Source organism: Pagrus pagrus (assembly GCF_965226575.1).
Source record: "Pagrus pagrus genome assembly, chromosome: 4".
In the NCBI taxonomy this organism is placed as follows: domain Eukaryota; kingdom Metazoa; phylum Chordata; class Actinopteri; order Spariformes; family Sparidae; genus Pagrus; species Pagrus pagrus.
Window position 1 is genome coordinate 13484041 of NC_140188.1, and position 25795 is coordinate 13509835.

At 40.5% G+C, this 25795-nt stretch overlaps 2 protein-coding genes across 2 annotated transcripts in view; both read right to left on the reverse strand.

The window, feature by feature from the left end:
- Positions 1-623: 623 nt before the first annotated feature.
- Positions 624-3323, reverse strand: LOC311256179 (ADP-ribosylation factor-like protein 14). The gene is made up of 2 exons (XM_084351029.1): positions 2883-3323; positions 624-1544 (listed from the first exon to the last, which is right to left on the reverse strand). The coding sequence occupies exons 1-2, from the start codon at positions 3195-3197 to the stop codon at positions 1236-1238; spliced, it is 624 nt and encodes a 207-aa protein (XP_084207155.1). The 5' UTR covers positions 3198-3323; the 3' UTR covers positions 624-1235.
- A 2092-nt stretch (positions 3324-5415) lies between these two features.
- The window catches only part of ppm1lb (protein phosphatase, Mg2+/Mn2+ dependent, 1Lb), a 52609-nt gene continuing 32229 nt past the window's right edge, over positions 5416-25795 (reverse strand). Inside the window, exons 2-4 of the mRNA XM_084350960.1 lie at positions 22297-22513; positions 11011-11172; positions 5416-8335 (exon numbers count right to left, since the gene is read on the reverse strand). Of these exons, the coding sequence (XP_084207086.1) occupies positions 7995-8335; positions 11011-11172; positions 22297-22513 (720 nt within the window). The 3' untranslated portion in view covers positions 5416-7994. The remainder of the gene's footprint in view (positions 8336-11010; positions 11173-22296; positions 22514-25795) is intronic.

Sequence of the window (25795 nt, forward strand, 5' to 3'; positions counted from 1 at the left end):
AAACTGCTGAATGTACTCCCTCGAAACTTGGATGGAGGACGGGTCTCAGCCCAGAACAGACCCCAGTAACTTTTGGTGCAGCTCCAGAGTATCAAGATTACTCTCAGGGAATAATGTTTGGATCTTAATGGGTTGGCTGGTACCTGTGAGCAAGTACAGCAATGAGTGTGATGTTGGATTGTACTTATTTCTGTGTGCTGAAGGCACTTTAGACAATAAAATTTATTGTCAAACTGTAAAACAACCTGCGTGTGTTACATATCTTTTGTCCCAAATGTTTGATAACCCCCTTTTTACGGATTATGTAAAAACTGAGTGCATAGCAGAAAATTTACGTATCAATAAGCACAATTATTACTCCCTAATATCGACATCTGCCCCAAAAATCAAGTGTCGCTCAGGCGCAAGTCACGTTTCAATGTATATTAAACTATCAATAATATAAAGGCAGGATTACGGTACAAGAAATAGATTTTTGCTGAGTTGAAACTTCATTGTCAGGCAATGTTTATAGCTAAACCTTTTTTTGTTTCTGTGCGCAGATGTTCCTTGTAACACAAGTACAACAAAGAGGGAATATTGTACTGAAAACACAATAACTTTAGAGGATACACATTTGATTTGACTAACAACTTTATTTCATCTTAACAAAAAGACAAAACAACAGTGAAACAGGACCAGCATGACCCTCAAAACAGATTCAACAGACGTGCTTTAGACACATTTGACCTTCATTCAGTTTAACACATTGTGAGACGACACTGGCAGTGTTTTCCAAATAAATAAATGAATACAGTGGCAATGAAAAAGTAAGCACATAACAAGAAATCTTTATATTTTATAAAGAAATAAAGAAAACGGATCATTCACGACTGAGAACATTTCTCTGAGCCACAGCAAGTTGGCCAAACAAACAGCCAGTTATCCAGTTACAGCATGTTTCTATATCAGACTGAATTGTCTCGAGTGACTCACATCAACCTCGGCTGTTTTCTCAAAATAATCCACATAATCCAAGATTACTCACAACCTCCTGATGGGTTATCACCGTGGTTCAGAGACACTTTGTCTTCACCAGGATTGAGTGAAAGTTCTCTCTGCCACAGAGATTAAAGCTGTGATCACATCATCCCTTTTGTCATCACCTCCTCATCTGATCGTGACACAATGAGGCCCTCACACAGGCAGGTGAGAAGCAATCCTACACACCGTACGAATGAATGAATATTCATCTCTCATCGGTTGCAGAGCAGAACTTGCTTCACCGCTGTGAAACTGAAGCCCTTTGACCTCATCTTAACCTTGATGTCCTCTTGAGTCTGTTTCAACGGAGTCTTCATCAGATAGACCGTCCTCCTGAAACCCTCCTCCAGTCCCATGCCGGTGGTGGCTGAGCAGGGCTGGATGAACCACGCCCGGCCCTCGCACACTCTCCTCAGGTCCAGTTTCAGGCAGAGAGCTTCTGGGCTGAGAGCTCCCTGAAGGTCCTGTTTGTTGGCGAGGACCACGAGAGGAACTCCTCTGAGACTCTCGTACCTCAGGACCTGATAAACAGGAAACAGAGTGAATAACAAGTGAATTAAGTTTTTGCAGTGAGTGAACCTGTCCACTGCTTTAAGGTACTGTGTTTGCTACACATCCCATGAGGGGAGCACTTTAAATGAACCCTTTTTATAAGGAATTAGTACAAACACACAATATATGGTTTATAACACACTGTAATGCAGTATTAAACAGAGATAAGGACATTTTTAGTTTTTATTCATGTATTTGTGTATAATGACGCCTCCTACTGGTAAAAACAAAAGGAATGAGTGATTGAAACAGTTTAATTAAATGTGATGTATTTATTTATTATATTGCTTCATTTATTTAATAAAGCATGTATTCATTTATATATTTATATATCACTATACAGGGCAAATGAGTATGTTGATGAGGGACATGATGTACTGCTGAAAGCTCGGGCTGAAACTGACTAAGTGCTATTTCCGAGCTCAAGAACGATGCCTTCAAGGTCAACGTGTCGTCGTGAGTTCTGATGAGTTTTAGATAACATGGTTGTATTTTTTCATTATCTTTTAAACCTGCACCAAGGATATTTCTTTTTCATTTTCATCATCATTTCATTCAGTTTGTTTGATCTCATTTTATTCTGGACTTGTAAATGATCTTGACCTCAATTTGTCTTCCTGATTAAATAGACGATGTTCATGTGTATAATCATGACATGTGATTACAGCTGTATTATACAGTGTTATTAATCATTCATTTAAAATTGTATACAGAGTTATAGTTGGTACTTTTTCACATCAAGGACCCCATCTGGTAAGCAAAATAATCATACATCCTGTCATTGTGTTACTTATGGATGGAGTTATAGTGACCTCTGGGTTACCAAGTAAAGCAGACTATTACGTTTGAGTTGTACGAGCTAAAAAAAAGTTTTAACAACTCAAACGTATTAGTCTGTTTTACTATGTAAGTTTGAGGTAATTGGTTTCCTCAATTTGTTGTCACTGAGATCACTTTGTCAGGTTTTACAGTGTGGTTACCCTCCAGATCCCAATTTGGGAACCGCTGCCATAAGCTGTTTATTAAAGCTCCACTCCAGACATGTAAAAGTGCTCTGCTTTGAATAAAATTTGGTGTTTGAAATGGTTGCTACCCAGTGAAATAATATTTAAATCACTGCATCTCCCTCACTAAAAACACCCAGCATCTTTGCACAATGCAAATATTTTCCATTTCAAAAGTCTCCTGCTTCCCAAGTTAATCTCTGTGTATGTGCAGTGGACATTTTTTTATTTGAATGGCTTCCAATTCAAACAAGTTATGACGTCAGTATCTGATGTTAAATGTACTTAAGTATCAAAAGTTACCCGATGAAGTTCCTTGCGTGTCTCGTCCAGCCTCTTCTGGTCCCAGCTGTCCACCACAAACACCAGTCCGGCTGTGTCAGTGTAGTGATGCCTCCAGTGGGGCCTCATCTTCCTCTGGCCCCCGATGTCCCACACCGTCAGGCCCGGGCTGCTCCTGTCTGTCTCTAGCGTCTCCACGTTGAAGCCCACGGTCGGCACCGTCACCACGCTCTCGTTGTACTTCAGTTTGTAGAGCAGGGTAGTTTTTCCTGATCCGTCCAGGCCCAGCATCAGGACCTGTGCTTGTTTCTGAGACTTGGATCCATGCATACCCATGTCTATATACAATAAACTCTGGCTTCTTCCTCTCGTATGACAAACTGAGTTGTGTGCAGCCAGTGGCTCCCTCTGTACTGCTTTATCTGTAGGCTCAGTGTGTCTGGTCTGCTCTGTGTGTCAGTATGCTCTATGTATACACAGTCAGAGCGAGCCCTCCCCCCTCTGTTGTGATGGGATTCCTTCTGTCCCTGCGTCGCTTTCAGTAAAGCTATTTATATCCAAAGTGACGGTGCAAACTTAGTTCTCCAGTTACCAAATCACAGTGAGCGGAGTCACATCACACCTGCCCCGGGTCATCATACACACTAGCAGTCAGGAAGTCCATGTTTGGTTTAACGGGAGGATTGTGTTTCTTTCTGGTTGTGTAGCCAACAGCGATGACGTCACAGGGACATTTAAGCGGAGGATTACTCGCCCTGGCTGATGGGAAGTTTCTGGTAGTTTCATTACAAGTAGTAGTTAGGTAGTTTCAATCATTGCACTAATGTTGTCCTGCAGGACGACTGGACAATATGATTGACATGATTGTCACATTTGGTACAATAACAAAAAGTAGTTGTGTGTACTGATGTGTTTGTGTACGACCACTTATACTTGTTGACAGGGCCGCAGGCTGGTTAACAGCTTACATTTCTGCGTGTGTGTCACTGGTTGTTATAACTATATTCAATTTTGTTAGGTGGGATTCAGACTAATGTTTAATGATTATATGATTAAGCTGATGAGAGAATCATAATGTCAATAATAAGTTCTAGTCCTCACATAAAAGTTATGAGGAGACACTACGAATGAAAAAATTTTTTTTTTTTTTGTTCAATTCATGTACTGGCCACTTTTAAGATTATAAATATATGATATTAATATTATAATTGTTCTTCTTTCAGACCGGTGTCTGTAGGAAATATCCAAAATACACACTGAGGTGTTTATTTTTGTTCAGATTTCTGTTTTGGGAATCTATGCAAATTAGCACATACTTAACGAGATAGCTTCCTTTGCATATTTAAAGCAACATTATGTAGAAATTGTCATTTTGTGTGATTTGGTGCCCCCCACAGTTTCTGAGTCCAACACCACTGTGGTAAACACAAATCCCAGGTCTGTAACAGTTTGTCAGATGTAATGTAGGTGCTGACTACAAACAAAACTCATTACATCATAACAATGTTATATGTTGGACACTTGTATGTTGAAGTAAATATGTATGTAACGCTGTGATCTACCCTCTCACTGAAGTTACAGTGCAGAAACTAGTGATGGGGGCGGAGTGGGTGAGACAGAGACACCATTCACTCTGTTACAAGACACTGAACCATCAACATGATTTAGAAGCTGATGTCGCTTTAACTAGAAAATGCCTCATATTCATATCTAAACATACATTTTCAGAAAACTTTAAAAAATAATTGTAACGTAAGTAAGGAATTGGGGCAGTTTGACGGTGTTATCTATTAGTTAAAATATTACCCTGTTCAACTACAGAGTCCCCCTGTGGACCATCTTCTAATCACCCAGCAGGTGGCGGAGACGGACTGAGACTGAACACTGATTTAAAGTCGAGGATCACTGTTGATTTCAGATGATGGATCTCTTTCGCTGCATTTTCTCTTTTAAAGCAGGAAAAATAAATCATGGTAGAGAACAACATCTCATGATGTTTAAATGTTTAAGCTTTAGATATGAGTTTTCCTCCTTCCTTTTTTATGTCTACGTTAATGACTCAAAGCTATATCTGTATCAAGGTTATTAAAGCTAACTCAAACTAAGCTAAAAGCTAAAACTAAAAAAAACATTTCAGTTAACGGATAAAAATACAAACTAGACTTCAGAACAAAACAAAATAAAATATTGTGACTACACAACTAAACATGATAATAAAAAATACAGAAATTGTGTTTTAGTTTGGTCACATTTGTCAGCACGAGTATGAGGAGGCGTTGGTGCAAATGTTTAGTGAGACTGAGTCGTGTTTGTTTTGTAACACCTGACAAATAACCTGCACATTACCCTACACATCAAAACACTAATACTCAAAACTAATGAAAACTCAACTTAAACTAAACATTTTTAAACAATAAAAAATTAGCAAACTCACTCTGTGGAACTAAAGCTAAACTGAACAAAAAATAAAAAGCAAACCCTACTATTATAAATGACCTCTGATGTACTGATATTTGATTTTCTTTAAAAAAGAAAACAGGCACAGAGAAAATGATCTGATCATTTATCATTTTATTGTTACCTTTTTGATTTACATCTTAAAATCTCAGAATTCCTTTTTTTTATTTTTTACAGTTTATTAAAGTCAACAAAAACAAGTACAAATGCCACATCAACATTCTGTAACGTACATTATTACGGAAGAATGTGAACTGAAAAAGCACAAACTGTTTTATCTGTTATATATCTCTGAAGTTAAACAATCCAGGAACAGGCGCGCTGCGTTTTTCGTTGCTGTATAAACAGTGGAGGGTTGATACTAACATGAGGACAGTATGTACATTCATCTTACAACGTCACGTCTCTCGGAGACTTCGCTCAATGATTCCACATGTGAGTTAACAAGACGTGACACTGAGGCCGTGCAGTGTGCGTGGTATGATCGACTGCATTACATTAAAAAAATCAAGTTGTTTGGCAGCAGACTTCATAACAGGAAATGGACAGTTAAAAAATAAGGCAACAATAACACATTTCATTCAAAAGGCTTGTTACATTTTGAGTTACAGTTCAAGGAAATGTGATATATGATCTGTATCAGGATGTTTTCTCTCAGCAAAGGTGACATTAATAGATGACATTGTAACAGCGGATGGTTAATTTCAATATATTTATACATCTCATGACGGCTGTAGTAAACGATAATGTAAGAAAAGCCAGATAAAGGAAGAGCATGTCAAAATGTAGAAAATGATAGAGGTTGTAAATTCTTCAATATGAGCATTTAGATTATGATGAAGTCTAAATTAGTGGTCAGTGTAATTACATCACAGCCTAGTCGCCAGAATAAAATGTTTGCATTGTGCATTTTTGCAAACCACGAATACGTCAAATTTGTACATACCATATCAACATTTTTGAGTTTTGTGCCATTTCATGCTCGCATTACATGTATATGAGCTGACTATGTGTCAGGTGACAGAGGTGATGGTGGCGGCGAGCAAGAGACCACAGTTTGATGCAGCATTTCAACATTTGTAAGTGTGAAACCACTGTAGAGTTTTAACATTTGAAAGCGTGAAAAAACTGAACAGTTTTGATGTTTTGTAAGCTTTAAAACACTGGATATTTTTTAACATCTCTTAGCGTGAGACCACAGATAACGTGAAACCACTAAAAAATGTAACATTTGAAAGCATGAGACCACTGAATAGCTTCAACATTTGTACACTTGAAACTACTAGACAGTTTCAACATTTGTCAGCATGAAACCACTGGATATTTTTAAGGAGACATCAGGACATTATTTAGCTGCATTTGTGGCAAAATGTTTTATTTGTGACGAGACGTAGAGACAATGTCCGAACATAATCTGGCAATAGAATTGAAAACTGAACCTAAAGAAACGTTAAGTTGCAAAATAAAGAAATGTAAAGTTGTCACTTATCTGTGGTTTGCAACATTTACTCTGGCGACTGGGTTGTACATCATCAGATAACGTGATCAACCTCATGATTTAAAAAATAACAGTTAAGAGTCATAATGAGATCATTTTCGGGGATATTGCTTTAAAACGCCGTATTACATTTTACGCGTGAGATTTGGTTACACTTTGATAACCCGCTGCGTTATCTAACTGTTATTACATTATCACATGGATGCTGATACGTTGGGGCTTGGCGGCGCAGCAGAACAGATCAAACAAGATTCGGCATCAAAAAGTCTTAAAATGCATCAACAATCAAAACAAAAATGAGATGTTGTCAGCACATGAAAACTAACAGCAGTCATTTTAAGTGAACTTAGACATTCAACAGCTATACTTAGAGATGGGATGACTCGGTAATCCCCACGTTCAGCAAGTATGATATGACACTGCAGTAAATTCTCTCTCTGTACAATATGAATAGTGATATTTGGACAAGCATATGTATATTATAATTTGTGTTGATCATGTATAAAGGGAATAAATTCATCTTAATGATTTGCACCAGTGCCATGAATCTGATCCAGGAAAACATGTTGAACGACAGCCTTTCACTCTGTAGACGTCAATACAGCTAAACGATGTGGAAACAGTTTGTAAAATGAAAAATAGAAATTTAGTGGTCACACAGACATCGAGTGAAACACAACACGCTTGAAATAATGCAGAAGTGGAACTCCATGCTATCTTGTATACTTAATATTTCTCTTTATTGGCTAGACAATGGATTGGACGTTAATGTGACACTTGTGAGGAAGTTTATCACACAAAGACTTCTATCACTCACACACACACACACACACACACAAACATACAAGTGTGCGCAGACTCACAGCTGCACAGAGCTAAATCTGTTTATTTGCATAACGGTGCCCCAGCTCGTATTACGGTGTCTGAACGATATGGCAAAGCCTAAATGAAAGAATTTTCTTACATGTGTCACTTTGTCAGCAGTAACAGTAGAGGGAGGAGTGATGGGCTGTGGGGTTTGATGCACTGAAGGGGTTAACTTCTGTAAATATCTGTGATAGAAATAGTTCTCGCTCAAAAAGTTGCAGGCTCTGTTTTTAAATCTTCCATCTTAAGCCTATTTTATTCTTACTTATATTCAAACATAATATCGATACTGTGCGTGGCAAACGGGCCGTCTACTGCTCGCTGGCCTTGCCTTTAAACTTGACCACCATGACGGTGATGTTGTCAGGGCAACCACGATAGAAGGACTGGAGGACGATGCTCTTGGCGCCGAAATGTGGCTCGTCCAGTCGCTCTCGGATGAAGCGAACCGCCTCCTCGTTGCTGAAGGTATCCCACAGCCCATCCGATGCCAGGATCATGAACTCCGGCTGCAGCTTGTCCAGGTCAAACGACATGATGTCGGGATCGGAGACGACCACGTTGAGGTTCTTCAGGGGGTAATCGCCCAGAGAACGGGACATGGCCAAGATGCCCTGGACACGCCACGAGCCATTGAAGCTGATGAACCCGCCTGAGGAGGAAGACAGAGGGGAAATGTTTGGATAAGTAGTGGGAAGTGAAACGTAAAGACAGAGCAAGACAAAGGTGAAGGGAAAAGTAGAGAGACAGATGTTTTCCTCGTTACCGCCATCAAACTGAGATAAAAGAAGATTTTTTGTTCCTCTGAACCAGCTGGCACAACTTCTATTCATTTTTCATCAACCAAGAGACGTCAAAGTGCAAACAATAATATGGATCGGTGCCACCAACGTGTTTCCACTCAGTGTTCACCGTTCATGCTCATGGAACGAATTGTTTATGTTGGACACGACTCAATTCATGTCACATCCTGCGAATACAGCTGCGTGTCCTCTGTGGCTCCGACAGATTTGCAGGCAGGGAATTGTACTGGAAATGACTGGATAAGATGAAGACTTCCATACTAGGTCAGGCTGCCTTCCTAGCTCCCTGTGAGCGAGTTCTGGACCAGCATTTTAAAAAACGCTGAGGTGAAGAGTTCAGGCTATAAAAAATCCCATTATGTGTAACTATCTATAAACTGCACTTAAGTTAGCTACAATCCCCAAATTCCCAGAAAAAAGCAGAGAGGACTTGGCCTCTGTGTCCTCAGTAGAAGATACTTCAGATACTACTGCCTCTTTAGGCTTGACATGATTGTTGGGAAAGTGTTTTGTATAAATGACAATAAATTAGACGTGACCTAATGTCTCTCTTAAGCACTTGCTGCCTAACTTCTGCTGAGGGCAGTAGTTAAGCTAATAAATGCATTAATTAGCAAACATTCCTGCCCTCACATTATCATTAGACGGCATTTATATGTCTTCACGTAAACAACAGTGTGTATTTATTTTCTAACTCTCTGTTCACCGTGAGCAGTGTTGAAGCTGATTGAAAATGCAATAACAACATTGTTTTTGTACTTAAGCCACAGACTGCAATCACTGGAACTACAAATAATTATGATTATAAACACCTGAGACAATTATACCATTAATAAATGCTTTCAAACAATCTATAATTTCTCACAAACACTACTTCTTAAAGCGATTCAGGAGTCTCTTTCCTTTTGCTTTGTGTTGGTATTCGAACCAAAAGCGTCAGTAGTCTCTGAGACAAACAACCTTCTTTCTACAGAACTGCCTGTCTACCTTTAAGATACAGAAAACAATACTAGTCAGGTAATGCAAAAATAAGTATCTATATCAACAACAACAACAAAAAAATCCATATCAGATTTTCAAGTTCGGCTCTACAGTAAGTCTCATATACTAACAGGAAATAATCCTCATAATCCAAAAAAACAAACGTGCTGCCGCCGTCTGCCAAAAGATACAGACGCATCCGCAGCTTCTTTCCTCAGGCTGAGCCTCCTTCAGTCGTCCTCAACACCCACGACTTGAATAGCTTATTTTTGTTCCTCGATTAATATTCATTTATTCATTGGACTTTATAGTTTGTTTTCTTTGTGTGTGTGTAGCTCAGAGAATTACAACAGAAATGATATTATACAATTTTGTGTTGCATAATGACAATTAAATTAATCTAGAAGTTACAGAATTCATTATCACTGAAGAAACATTAAGGAGTTTGTCTTATACTTTATATTTAATATTGTATTCACTGTATTCTGCGGCTCTTATGAATTACTGTTGATCTAATTTGGGGCGTTATTATTTAAATTATTAATGGTAAAGTCGTCTCAAGTGTTTGTGATTTTACTTTTGTATTGACTGGTTGTTGCAGTCTGTGGCTGCGACAACTTTTATCAAGTGTGTCTGGTGAGTTTTTTTTTTGTCTTCCTTGTCTTTGTTCAGTGCATTGACACTTAAATTAGCATTTAAGAGTTACAAACATTTAAAGCAAATCTGGTTTCCCTCATTAATATGTAAATTTATACAGCAAGGAGCTCCAAAATCTAATCAGACCATCAGCACTACCCTCTGGAGCCTGTGGAGCAGGTATGGAGTTTCTATCATTAATTGTTCTTGAGTGTCTGTTTACAAGAATGTGTCACCGAGAGACAAACACTGCCGTAAAAAAAATAATGCTTCCCCCGTGAGAGAGCACTATCGTATAAGCAGTTTTTCTTCGTATTCTAGCGGTATATCAGGGTTTATGATTAAAACATTAGGTAGCAACTCTCACTGAAGGTCACTATAAACAGTCGGGAATCTCAGCATCTGCAATGTCATAATTGCGAGCATGTTACATGAATAGGTTAACAGCAACATAATGCAAACTAAATCTATGAGTTTTCTTCCATTACCCAATTAGACCATTAGATGGAGATGCTGGGCCGTCCTGATGGTGACCACACCATCATCTGGCAACCAGCCATCAAACTCTGCTCAGCACAGAGAGTATGCAGATACGGTAGGAGGGAGAATTATGTCTACAAATACACCTTAAACACTGTGCACTGTCTGGCTGCATTTGATAACATGCTGCTTTAGAAGCAGACTGTGCTATCAGCCAGCAGGGTTTGATGTCAGCCTGAGCTCAGAGACAGAAGATGTGAAAGAAAGGATAACGATGCTCAGCTTTGATCATAAGAAGACTTATTTTATGCTTTCAAGACAACAATCTGAGTTGTGGTGTTCCCTGAAGTTTTAACTTAAGCCTTGTTCTGCAGCACATAATCGGCTGAGAAAAGTGTGCCGGTCTGGACTGCAGCTGTTCGCTCACCAGCCTTCTTGATCCTCTTGCGTTCTTTCAGCTGGTAAGGTTTGTGGTCGTGCGATAGAGGGATGGCGTTGCCGTCTTTATCGCAAAGGACTCCGCGCGAGTCCCCGACGTTGGCCACCGTCAGCTCCTTATCAGACAGCAGGGCCACCAGACATGTAGTGCCTGAAACAGATGGAGGAGAGAGGAGAGCAGCGGGGGGCCAGAGGAAGACGAGAAGGAGCAGGAGAAGGTGGGGGAGAAAGAAGTGTGATGTTGTTAATTATCTGGGAATAAACCGAGAAACAAATATAACCAGGATAATCCAGCACATCAAATACCTGACAAATCATACAGCAAGAGTAAGACTGGCCTTCGTTGAAGTAAATGCTAATGTTAGCACGCTAACAGCTCATATGACAATCCTAACATGCTGATATTCACCAGGTATCATGTTTACCATGTTCACCATCTTAGTTTAGTGTGTTAGCATGCTTACATTTGCTGCTTAGCTCTAAACACAGAGTACACCTGAAGCTATGTCTTCAGTTTTGCTAGTCTGGGAACCAGATGAATCTGCCAAGCTCATGTTTTATCTGCTCTGGTGGTTGTGTCCAGGCCCCCTCGTGTTTAGACACATGTTCCAGGTGAGTTCTACCTTACCTGGCCCTCAACCAGCCAATCACAACCGTTAATCGTGATTTAGGTATGGGTGTCATTCGCTCTCCCGCCGCTCAACACAAAGACGTTTTTAAAAATAGCAGAACTTTAAGAGGAGAGGTTGTGTGAGTTGGTGAGAATTTTTAAACATCTGTATGATGTTATTTCGCCCGGGCACAGAGACAAACTGTTACTACAGAAGAGCTGGGAGGAGACTGGATGGGAATTAGTGTGAGTTGGACGGTGATGAAGGAAGAAGGGGAGGTGCCTGCGAGAAGGATTTGACTCTGAAAGACGACCTCTCGTGGCTGCATTGCTTAACATCCATGATAAAATAAAGGACACGTGGAAATATGTGGGCAGTGGCGGGTATATCGTCTGAAACGGATGTAAAGGGAGCATAAATGAGCCTGTATTCGAAGAGACTTGGAGGTGGAGCTCGAACTGTCTCACTAAGGTATGCTGTGTCAAGTCAAGTTGTTTTGAATGCACCAGTTAATCATTTTTAACACATGTCATGTAAAATCACACACTTATGCCTCTTTTTTCTTGTGGTTATGACTCCCATATGAAAACTTCTCCCAAAATACAATAATTTGAAGCCTCTGGTATGATATTTTAACATTTTCCATCTAGTCCAGGCTCCTGAAAGTCTGATCAAACTCATATTAGGCAGTGCTGATCAATTATATGTTAGTATTCTGTTTAGCTGTTTGTGACCAGGCTGCCGTTTGTTTTCTACTTGAAAATGGACCAAGAACCGCCCGACTTGCATGTGTCACTCAGCGCTATAACTCACATTTTGTTGCTCTGATTCGGCTACAGCTCTTCCAGAGGCATTCTGTTCTCAGCCCGTCATTAACGCCGCTTTATAATCAGATTATCACGCATTTGGAAAATTAGTCTGGTGATGCCAGGCTACAGTTTTACAGGTATTTGGTTATAAGCCAAAGGAGTGGACAATAATACCTTAATGGGATGATGGCACTAGATGAAAAGTCACAGGATGAACAAAGTTATTAGAGTTCATCCTGTGGTAGCAACCCATCCAATAGTCTTTGAGGCTTTTCATTAAAAACGTTGCATGTCAACTCGTGGTGGCGCTAGAGGAAAAGTCATACAGATTTATCCTCAGGGGGACATAAATCTGTAGAAAACTCAAGTACAATCCATCGGATAATTGTTGATATATTTCAGTCCAGACCAAAGCGGTGGACCAACAGACAGACTGACAAAATGGCATCCATAAAGCCTTTGTGCCAGCGAGGCTATAACAATCCAATACTGCCATGAAACAGTCTGTGACGGCTGACAAACTCACAGTTCACACCGTCGTATCACCCAACCCTAAATGATAACAACCTTAATTAAAAACTCCAGTAATGTAAGACAAGACGAGAAAACTTTTTTTTTTTCAAGATGCACAACACACTACACTTCCAATACACACACGTCCGCCCTGCACTAAAGTGAAACACATGAAGCTATGTGCAAACTCTTTGAAGAAACTTCTCTTCCTTGTACCACTCTCCAAAACGCTTTCATTTCTTCTCCCTCCTTCCTCTCTTTGTTTAGCTTCCCAGCCAGGCAGAACAGAGTCTGGACTCTGAATCTGAGGCCTATTGTGTGAGATCCAAAGTCCTGTAGAGAAAGCGCAGATCTGCCTTTTTGGCCATCTGCTCAAACAGAGAAAAGGCAAAACTGAAGAGAGAATGAGGGGAACAGTGGAGAGGTAAAAAAGAGAGGAAGCAGGGGGTCCTACTGGCCTGGTCCACCCGAGCAGAGACAGAGAGAGAGAGAGTTGGAGGATACATGGAGGGAGACGGGAAAATGGGACATACAGTGGAGACGTTCTCAGGAGGTAAAGGCTAAAACAAAGCTGGTTTAAATGCCATTGCAAGAAAGTGGATGACCTACTAACTTTTGAGACTTAACTTTAAAGTTCCACATCCTGGTGTGATGTGGACTGAATTAAATACATTTGTCACTCCATAAAGGCTTCATCCGTTCAGTTCACATCTACTCTGTCCTACCCGATGCAGTCGGTGAGTGTGTTTACATGCACATTAATACCCCGGTTTCAAGTCTTATCCCATTGCACATCATGTTCGGGATACAGCGTTCACATGGAACATGAAAAACCTGGATATGAATCCCTGTAAACATGATCGTAACAATATCCGGGTTCCTACACCTGTTACAAAGTCCAATTCAAGCACATCGTATCCTTTATAACTCTCCTGAGCCAATTTATGTATGAACATTAGGTATCCAGGTTTCTGATTGTCTGCCTGTTCGATCTCTCACTATCTCAACCGTTGTTCTGTATGTTCATAAACCAGGATGAGGCGTTTACATGCCTCAGTATCCTGGTGTTTTCTGTCAGAGTACTCCAGGTAGCATGTCCAGGGATAAGGCTTGGTCCAGGTTTCTGTACCAGGATGAGGTCTACATTCATTGTAAAACTGTATTTGAGCGGAAGACCACATTGTGGTGCATACGACAAAGAAACGCTTTGACTTGACTTCACATGTGCAAAACATAACCAGGATACTAGAGCGCGTAAACACGCAGCAGTGGATTCAGATGAAATGAAGTTGAGGAGGGCTGGAGAGCTTTGAGAAGGCAGAGACACGAGGAAAGAAAGAGAAAGGAGATTACTTCTCAGCGGGACAATGATTTTATTATTCCCATTCAAAGCTTTGGGTGAGAAAAAGTGAAAATTGGGCAAGGAAATAAATATGAGAAAGAGCAGCAGCTGGAAGCGAGGCTAAAGATGAATGAAGTGAATATTGATGCCACCTAATTGTAAACGACTTACTAAATCTTTCATGCAGTTTGTGAAAAATCCATTTCTATTAGTTTCATCATTGTATGCATCTATAATCCCGCTGCTAGTGCCTATAGCTGCCGCTGCACTGTGCCATGCTGTCCAGCTAATTATCCATATCTGGTTCCCATGGCGATACAGATAATGGACTGAGGTGCCTTGCTAGCACACCCTTCTCCAATTAGCCCAGCCATGCCACGCACACGTTCAGCATTCCCTATTAAAATGGCAACGCGGCCTGCGTGCACCCTGTCCTCACGCTAATTATTGGCTGAGCTCGGCCAGGCACACCTTCAACACTCCAATAAGATTAACATCTCAGCCCCGGTTAGTCCCCGACTCCCAATTTATATCATTGCACTGATTCACTCTCTCGTAGCTCGCTAAGACTCTGTGTTTGTGCTCTCAATAACTCTGCAGACTACAAGTGTCCATACAGCACCAGAATATATCTCATGGATTTATGCTCTTCTCCAAGCTGCTTGGCATTTAGGTGAAAAATGTGAGGGCAGGACTGCCAACACCTGGCTCACCCCGGCTCATTGTCTCCTTCAGAGCCTTTCTAAAAAACACTACCTGCCCATTAGTCCTCCCACAATATCAGATTTTTCCTCTCAGGGCTGCCTACCTGTCTTACTGTACTTGGCCTCCTTGGACTTTCACCATTAACATTTATAGCAATGCTATTTTTAGCATTTTGTTCTGCATAAAGCATTTTGAAGTCTGTGCAACTCTCTACATTTGCATACTATTTCCCAATGAAGCTTTAAACAGTGTCTGCTTTCTATGATGCATGGTTCTGTATCCCATTCATTATTTTCTATAAGGAACTAGCTGCCTCTGCCTTTATGGGGCCATGTGTGAGATTTTTCTGTGTACTATTTGTATTTGAACCACCCAATTGTTTCCTTTGATTGTTTCTTGTTCCTTTCCAATTTTTATTTTGCAAAACAAAAGAGCAGATATATGTTTCAGTCATATCTTGGCAAAGCATGTGATGGGGGTTATGGCAACACTGACAAAGTCCACTTCATGGGTCAGGAAACGGTTTAAGGAAGTACTCCACCAGTTTAGCTTTGCACTACTATTAAATTGTGTTTAAAATAAGGATTACAATCAGCAGCAGAAACAGATATCCGCTTTTTTATTCATTGCATTTTCTTTTTATCCAAACCTGGTGCCTAGACGAACCACGATGCGACCTGACCAGCTCAGTCTCGGGCTGAATTCAAATGTCCACCCCCTGGTCTTACAGATTGATCGTTTTTAAATTGGATTGATTTTATTATGATAACAAACATGCCAGGGGGACCAAAGGTTGTAGAAAATAAATCAAAATAAAACACAAAAAGAGCCTGTAAGAGTGGTAAAGTCTGAACATTTGGATTGAGCCTCATATTAGGGTGTGTTGTGGTGGTACGGGTTAGCTAGCTGACCTGCTAGCCTCAAACAGAGATGAGATGCTATGCTCACTTCTCTCAACTCCACATCTCCAGAATTTTTCTTTGTCAAACTCGTAGTCTTCAGAACAAACACACGCTGACGTAAGTGACATCTCTTGTATCAAATAATCAGACTTCCTCTGGAGCCACAGAAGGCTTTACAACTATTTTCAGATATTCAGTAGTATTCCCTAAGACCTGTAAGTCGGTGGATTTCCCTTTTAAGATAATAAATCTCCTTTCTCTTCAGTGGATGCAGAGAAATAAAGAGTTTCGTGCCTTTAGTCCTCTAATACTTTAACTTAAAACAGAAAAATCTTGGGTTTTTCATGCAGACAGTCAAAGCTATTTAAATCCAACATCAAACTTGCAAAGACTTCAAACTTGCTTGAGATAATGGATAATTCATCACAAAGAAAAACTCACCATCTTAACGATGTAATGGTCCTGCAGTCATGCAGAGAGCACGAACTACTTTAAAAAGTCTCCTTGTCAAGTTCAGAGAACTGTCTCAGGCATTGGAAATTTAAAATTCAGCTGCCAAAAACCACTGCTGTGTTGTTATATGACAAGAACTGTCATTTCTCAGATGTCAGAGCCTGTCAAACATGTTTGATGAACATTATGTTCAGGTCACTAGGCTACATGTTTCCTGTTCACTTTTGTGTATAATGCACATTCTTAAAGATTTAAAACGGGAAAATATTTTAAATTTATTTTAAATATCTTCTTTAGTTTTCTTTAATTTGACTTCAGACACACGTTGTCTATCTATAGATCTACAGTTCCTCCAAGTCCTACACTTAACTACCGTAAATCAGGACCAAGAATAGAGCCTGATCCAATATACAAGATCAACCTGAGCAAGGCACTTTATTGATTGATTGCCGTCAGTTTGACCCATTTTCGACCCTGTATTGTTCGCCCACCTTCACATCTGGGATGTATTTCACAGCTGGGTACGCCGGCTATGAGCTTGAAGAAACAGTCACAGACCCACAGATCTTACCTGGAAGAGTCACCTCCCCTTCTAGCTCCACAATCAGCTGCAGGCCAAAGCTAAGATCGTTTTTCAGTTGGAGTTTGACACAAAGAGCAGAGGAAGGGCTCACTAAGCGTGGAACGAGTCACTATGGTGATTGAGAATTAACGTCAGAGAGTTTGATAACATTAACAAAAGGAAAAAAGGAGCTCGAGACCAGTTTGTGTACATAACTCGGGCTTGTAAGTCCAGCGTGGGTGTCAGTATTTGGTGCCACCACGGTTCAAATGTTGTTGTACTCCGCTCGACAAACAAAGTGGAATCTAAAAGAGGAAACACTGCAGAGTTTGAACAAACTGCTGCGAACGTACTCGGTGTGAACAAACATTTAGTTAAAGGGGAATGGAATGTAAAGCGCTTTTTCTAAGTACTCAGACACTTCACAGAGAAAAACAATAATCCAACATCGTTTGAGTCAGAACAGAAGAAATGACTCATAAAGCAATCATGAACAATGATGTCAACATTCAGCTAAAAGTAATCAGAAAACAAATACAAAGCTTGGAAGAGTTAAAAAAAAAAAAAAAGGGAAGAGAAAACGGGTGTTTTGAGAATGTTTATATTGTCTGTAAAGCCTGGTGAACATTTTTCACTAAGGAAGAGGTAAATAGTTATAGTGACTGGTTATTTTCCATTACGATCTTGGCTTCCAACGATTATGAAAACAAGTCAAATCAAATTGAAACGATTATTGTGCCACATTCTTTGTCTCTAAGATGCTCTCATTCTGTCTGAAAATATTAAATCTTAAATCTTCATTTATCATATCATTACCTCCACCATGGAGGTTATGTTTTCACCCGTGTCCACTTGTTTGTTGGTTTGTCAGCAGGATTGCACAAAAACTACTGAATGGATTCCCACAAAACTTGGTTTAAGGATGGGACTCGGCCCAGAATAGACCCCATTAACTTGTGGTGCAGATCTGGATAAAGGGACAGATCCAGGAAGGTTTTTTCACTGTATTTTACATTTCGAGATAGGGCTTTTATTTTGACATTTTCATTAATTCCTCAGGGAATAATGCAAGGGTTAAAAACATCAGGCACATTTAAGGTTTAAAATTTAGAGTGATGCAGGGCTATAAAGTTTAATATTGGATTAAGCTAGATTGATGCACCCTGAGTACCATTCTAGTTATACTATTATAATAATTATAATGTTTATTTTTTATTTGCTTCTAGGTTGGATTATATTTAATGTCTACTGTTAAAAGGACTGTGTGTTTTTTAAAGTTCAATAACAGCATGATGTCCTCAACGTCAAGTGAATAAAACATTTCCTCCCTTTTGGCACATAATTGATTTCTGAAATGTTCTGGCTGTTCAGCCTTTTGACAAACTGACATTGAAAAGATGCCGAGTGTGTTTTTAATGTAGCGGTCTGTGTAAAGAGGTCTCAGTCTCTGAGCACTCTGTTTTATGTCACCTGTCTATAAAACATAAAGCGCTTAATGATGTGGTAAATTAATACCTTAACCAGGATGTGTAATTCCTGCTTTTTTAGACAGATATTCTTCTGTTCTGGAAGAAGAAGGTGGCGCACAAAATGTTTTCCCCCCAAAATAAATCTGCACATAAATCCACAAACTCTCCTCATCTTATCTGTTCCTAACCTTCAATTTTCAAGTCAGACTACTGATTATTTGTCCAAGGAACTACTGTACTGGACACTTTTGTGCGCTTGCGTGGGAGTGCAGAGACACGTCACACGGCTACATAAAGGTTAGAGCTACCAGAATACCACACCGCATTAAGGAGACTGTTTCCATAACACACTGTAAGCTCCTGACCATTCCATCAAAGTCCCATCTCCCTTATCTTTCTTTCAAGCGCTTTTGTTCTCTGCTAAACAACAGAGGGATGAACGAACAGGGGGATAAATCTGATACGCTGCTGTCCTGGGGACTGGGAGCTGAATTGAGAGTGTATCTCTCCATTTTCCCATCTCTTCCCTCCATGCCAGCCTAATTTAGGTCCTGATGGGGACAAAGAGCAGGGAGCTGTGCACCCTAAATGGTCCGATTGTTGAATGAGATACAGGGACAAGAATGCACAACAATTACCTGATCAGCAGACACAAACCACAAGAGACGCTGACAATAAAGCTAGGACAAATGCTGCAACAAATTCAATCCCTGAATGTCTAATGCTTGGATAGACACCACAGGAGGTTTTTCATTGTAATGGAGCTTGGCTGTGAGTTTATCTACAACCTTAGTTTTAGCCCTTCTTGCTGCACTGTCCAAATAAAGGATGATAGAAACATAGAGGGATAAGAAGAGGATATCGACAGATCTTTTGGGGCCCAGATGCAACAGGTCACGTAGCTTAAGAACAGAAGTAGGCAGAGGGATCAGGCAGAGAGATTTACTTGGTGGCTGTTTTGAGAGCAGCATAGATCAGGAAGCCGATGCTTTATCTGCAGCTGAGGAAGCAGCGAAGGAGGGGGAGATGGGGATGAAAGAGGATGAAGGGGTCGAGAGCAGGTGAGCGTAACAAAAGGTGCAGCGTATCAACCTTTTCTGTTTGGAAATAATCGTTTGTTGCCTGCGGACTGGGCGCTCCAGCTCCGGAGATTTTAATTCTCCTCTTCAGCGATCAGTGTATCATATGACCCATCATTCTCCAGAGGACGTGAGGCCCTCTCAAAGGCCCTTTCATACCAATGACCCCTTCACCAACTTTCATGCGAGTCACATGGCTGCTGTCTGTGCACATTTCCATTGAGGTTACACACTGTTCAGACTTGTAATACATAGGAATTCATGAGGCAAGGGAAACAAGAATGTAGCAGCTTACAATTAGATTACAACTGGGGTCTTACTTTTTGCGATGTTGCCCTACATTTCTATTGGCTATGACGACAGTGAACTCACTAAAGTAACTGCTGAGATCTGGGAACACAACGACACAGCTGCAACAAAGTCAGCCGGGGCAAGAAACAATGATCAGACATGTTGTGTTCATACATTATACTAAATGTTTCCAACAACATTCAACTGAGAGAAATCTGTAGTTTTACTCAAGGCAACAGCGTGTTTAGTTATTAACCTGTCGTCATAGCTTTCGGGAAGCAGCAGATGTGAATGTGACTCAGTTTACCTCATCCTGTCAGATAGATTTTATTTGGCAATGGTGGTTGTTTAAATATGAAGACAGTAACTGTGATGATCCCACGCTACTACACATTGTCTTCAGCTACGTCTCTTGTTTTCATCGTTTTGACTGAAATTACATACAGGGCAATTTAAAGCAGGGCCTCTGATGGCCTAAGGGGGTTAGGGCGGCGAACATGAAGCGTAACATCTTCACTTTGTAGCAACCAGTGACCTTTGCGGTGCCATCAATATATCTCTTCCTTCATTTCATGTCAGCTTTTTTCTCTGAACTCTCTAATAAAGGCAGCGTGTGAACACCTGAAGTGTCAACTCATTACACTGAAAAGCTGTGTGTGCACAACTGAGGTATGGTGAGTCAACCACAAACTAGGACAGTCTGTAAACCGTGAAGGATGTTCACACTGAGTAGTTTGAGTAATAATTTTACTGTTCACCCTAGTTTTTTTTCTTTTTAGACATACGTTATCTGGATATTTGTTAAAAATCTGTATGCTTTTCTGACCACAGGGCCTAAGATACAGTCTAAAATGCTGGAACTGGAAGTTTATTAGCCGCAAAATGGGACCCTGCTACCTCCGAGCAGCGTCCCACACACCTGTATGCAACTAAATTGATTTTATACTGCACAAGAAGCCAATACCCATGAAAATCAAGCCTGTCAGCAGATTTACACTTGTTGATGTTCATGTTCTTTTTCAGTTTTGACTCAGTGGCTCCCAAATGAGGCAAGTGAGGCAAGTCCAGGTGTGCCATGGGATTTTCTTACAACCGCACATTATTTTCACAACACACACACTCTCTCTCTTTGTTTTCAGTTCACCTCATTTTAAATGTTGGGACCTGCCTGGTTTAAATGCATGTTGCTGCTATGACGCAATTTAACAAAGCTTCAAATTAATGATTAGATAACACGTTATAGAGGCTATTTTGCATTTTGATTACAGGTGTGCCTTGAGCACAAAACGTTTGAAAACTAGAACTAGATAATAAAAGAAAGTTCTATGGAATTAATTCTCTTTATGTATCAGTTCATGTGTCAAACTTGATAGCAATCATATCACATCCTTACAGGCGTATGTTATATTTATATAAACACGCGAACACACATTTTTCAAATTCACTGGTGTCGGATCAGTGCTCGGTATCATATCGCGAAAGAAAAAAAATTAATTGGAGCATCTCTACTGACGACTTCTTTTTCTTGCATCATACACATCACATTTGCAGCATGTCACTCCAGTTAGTCCATGTAATCATCTCATAATCTGTATTTCAACTGTCTCCTGTGCAAGTTCAATAAGCCAATAATGTTTCTTCCAATCACAATCACCAGTGTTATCGTATGATCTTGACCTCCTTTGATGCATTTTTCTATACCTATGGTATGAATGTAAAATTAATAAAGGTGGATGAAAAGCACGTGCAACTCATTACTCTGCTCTCCCTCACTGTTACTGCTTCTCTGATGTCTACAGAACAAAGTCAATATGTTTATGAATGAAGCCCATATGTCTCCACATCACACATGATTCTGCTGCGGGACTTTTTGTTCTCCCCCTCCTCCTCTCCCCTGAAAGGTTTGTTTTGGTTCAGAATCAGATCGGCCTTTTTCATCACCCTTTGTATCCACGTTCTCATTCTCTTCACCCTTTGAACGTCCCGCTTTCTCTTTGTCCCCTTCCTGTCTTCCCTCAGCATTTCCCATTTACTGTTCTCCCTTCATTTTGCTTGTCCCTCGTTCCCCTTCTGCCGTACAGCTCTCACCAGCAAAATGTCCTCCTTCCACACATACATCCTTCCCTCTGACCCCTCTCCTACCTCTTTCCATCCATCACGCTCTCTCTCTTGCGTCACCCCTCCCCTCCCTGCCTCCCTCCAGAGATAATTACTACAAGCCTTGTGAAGATCAGCTTGTATTTAAACAGCTGAATAAGCAAGGCCTGGGGCTGCTGACAGTCACTATTCAACAATAGTCAAGTAAACCGAAGTAGAGTAGGAAGTCACAGTTTGCGTGCGGCATTATATGAGACATTTGAAAACATCTCCGCCGGACTTACTGGTGCTTTGTTATTGTGTCCCCAGCAATGAGCAACACTCAAGGGTAAAATCCATCTGTATGTGACCTCTGTCCTTGTGGCCACAAATACAAGCACCAATACCACATGCACACTTTCAAATCTGATTGGGGGAATATCAACTAACTGTAAACACAGACCTGCTTCGTTGTAAGTGGCGGAGAGCTTGTCCAGCATTTCTCTGTCCAGCGTCATGATCTGCTGCTCCAGGATGGAAGGGTAGGACAGGCCGCCTCGCTCCTTTTTTTCTTCTTTCTCCTTGTCTTTTTCTCTGTCTCGCTCTTTCTCTCGTTCATATGTCAGCAGTTGCTGGCGGAGAGCCTCGGGCAGGTGGGCCTTGGCGAAGTCAGCAGCAGCCTGATAATGGAGAGCAGAGGGAGGCAAGAAATGTAAGATGACTGCAGATTAACATTAGTTTGGTACAAAAACACGAAATATATTCTGATGTGTTTTACTTTAAAACTGAGCGGGTTCAAGCAGTAGCATGGATACCGCCAGCAACATAAACTAATAAACAATAAGCGTCATAACTGAATAATCGTTTGTTGGATTTAAAAACCAAAATGGCGATCATTCTCTAGTTTCACCTTCTCAAATATGAGGATTTGCTGATAATAGCATCTTTTATATATTCAGAAATAGGAAAGTTTTGATATTTCAAAAACAACTGCGGTATTGAGTCGCCGGTTAACCAACCTGCACGTCTTTGGACTGTGGAAGGAAGTTGAGCATCTATAAACGTGCACACACACAAACTCACAGTGCATTCAGCAAGTGACACACACAGCAGGCTAGAGTGGCAGTAACCTGCTTGTCCTTTCTGCCTTGCCGACGCAGATAAATCACAGATAAACAAAGATAAAGAAAGAAAAAGTGCACCGCCAGTCAAACCCACACAAGCTCACACTCACACCCCGCTGTGGGCTAGAGCTGAGCCAGAGAAACTATCCTCACCTCTATCCATTTTATTTCGAGGGTAACGCCAACCAAACCTTTTCTACACATTCCCTGCTGCTGTTTCAAGGCAAACAATGCCTCCCTCCGCTGGCTCGGAGCCAAACTGGGAAGATGAGCCGGTCCAAGGTCACGGAGTTCACAAAAGTTTCAAGTACAAACGTCAGATAATATTCTGCTGACGTGATCTGCAGCATCCCAGATTCATACAGATCATATTTCATACACTTGTAGGACACGATTGCAGCAATTAAAAGGAGTGGATAAAGAAAACAGAGTGCAGGAATGAAAAAGTTTGCAATTTCCTGGCTGGCAGAATATAATGGTTTGAGGTCATATGACAGAGACCCATAGATGAACCATATGTCTCCTGTGTGTCCCCATTTAGCTCTCTCTCCTATCTATACCTCCCTCTGTTTCTCTCTCCATCTATATCTCGCTCTGCTCTGGGAAATTACTTTCAAGGACTCAGATAACCCTGCCTCCTCCGCTTCGTCTCTACACATGAAAACAACTCATCCACTCCTCTCTTGTTATATCGTGTCAGTGTTATTGAAGCTTTCCTCTGCGAGCTCACTCTGTCACTCTCACCCAATCTTCTCCAGTGAAACCCAAACACTTTCAGTTTTCCATTATCTCTGCCTCCATGGTGACGCTCAGTCCAAAGTCACCATGGATCTTTTCGACACGTCCTTTCTCTTGTCTGAAGGAGATCACAGTTGACATACCGTCACCCTGCGGTTACCATGCAGGAAACAGGAGTCATAAACTGAGTTCAAAGGTCACAAAGACTTTTGTCTGCCAGGGTTATACTGTGCCAATTACCGAGCAGTTTAATTATCTGCCTGTCAGTCCTTCACAATGAGCTGGGCTCACAAAACCTTTTTCAAGCTACATTCCTCCAAAGCATTTCACTGAACATGCACGTGTTGGCAACAATCAGTCTTTGAGGCCAGTGGTGGAAGGTGACTCGGTACGTTTTCTCAAACTTCTGAGGTACTTCTACTTTACTTCAGTATTTGAATCTCATGTCACTTTATACTTATATCTTGCCACAATTCAGAGGGAAATATAGTATTTTTTTTTTTTACTTCACTACATTTATCTGACAGCTTTAGCCAATAAATAGAAATTCAGATTGTTGCACATAAAACAAGTACAGCCTAATGACAGAAAATCAATTGTTAACTTTCATAATCCTTTAATTATTTTTCATGCAGACAGACTGTCCAACTTTCACAAATGTTTCGGCAGTAGACTTATCGAGCAAACCAATTAACTAACTTTGAAAATAAACGTATTTTTGCAAGTTAGACGGTGTGTGGGAGTGTACTCGTTGATCTGCTACACACCTGTCATATGAAATAGATAGTGGGAAGAATTCATTTGTTTTGTTATCTATTGCCATTTCATTTTTTTATTTAACAAACAAAACAATCATCAATTAATCAGCAGATTAATCTATCAAGAAAATCTGATATTAACTGGTTTATCATTTGATCGATCATTTGATTGAAAAATCCAACGCCAAAATATATTCATTTTTAAATGATATAAACAGGAAAGCAGCAATCTATTATCAAAATTGTTGGCGATTTTTATTATTTATTTTTTTGTTCCATTGTTCGATTAGTCGACTCATTGTTGCAGCTGTAGTTGCAGTCCGACACAAAATAGATCAACATTTATTTCACCTCAATCAACTACAACAATCAACTACAACAATTGCAGGGGAAGTTTCATGATTATACACACAGAACTTCATTTTTGAATCATTTTCACTCAGGACTTTTACTTGTAACAGAGTACTTCTACAGTGTGGTATCTGTACTTTACTTAAGCAGAAAATCTGAATACTTCCTCCATCACTGTTTGAGACAGCGTGACTGCATGTGAGTCTTCACCTGGGAACAGCACACAGCCTTGACAGAACTGAAAGTGGAGGCTAAGTCTTGATTATCTGACAATCTAACCTACTGGCTATCCAGATCGACACATCGAACACCTGGCTGCAACATCTGCACCGGCTTAGAGGATGAAAGGAGAAGGAGGGTGGATGAGGGAGGGATGGATGGGGATGAGGACTGTGCGATAGAGGGATGAAGACAAGATGGCAAGGATCAGGGAGAGTAATGCATGAGGGAACAAAATGGAGGGTGAGATTAGTGGTTGGCATAAGTGCACAAGGCAGGAATGCAGGAAGAGCTGCAGGATGAGCTGTTTTTAATGGGAGATTTAGTGACCCCTCTGTCTCCTTCAGAAAGAATAAAAGTTTCAGTCATAAAAACACTGTTTTATCACAGCTAGTGCTCCAGTGTGTCTTTCATGTCTGTATAACCATTATAAAGAGTCACCAAACCAAATTACACGTAATGTAATGTAAGAAAGTTAGGAGACATATCTCCAGTATGTTCCAACTTATTGGCAGGTTATTGCTTCATTTTGAGCCATATTGCAAGATCTGTAACTGGCCAATATTCAGCTCCATTTTGGTCTCCATCAAAATTGCCAAGGGATAGATACTCCACAATGTTCACCAGCTCGTTGGGAACTTTGTCTGCTGTTTGTTGCTGTCCTCTGGCTGTTGAACTTTTTCACTGAATATAACTTTTTGCTGCTGTTGAAAATGACACTGATGAGAGAGCTGCAGAATAAAGTGAGAATTTTCTGTCTTTTGTCACTATG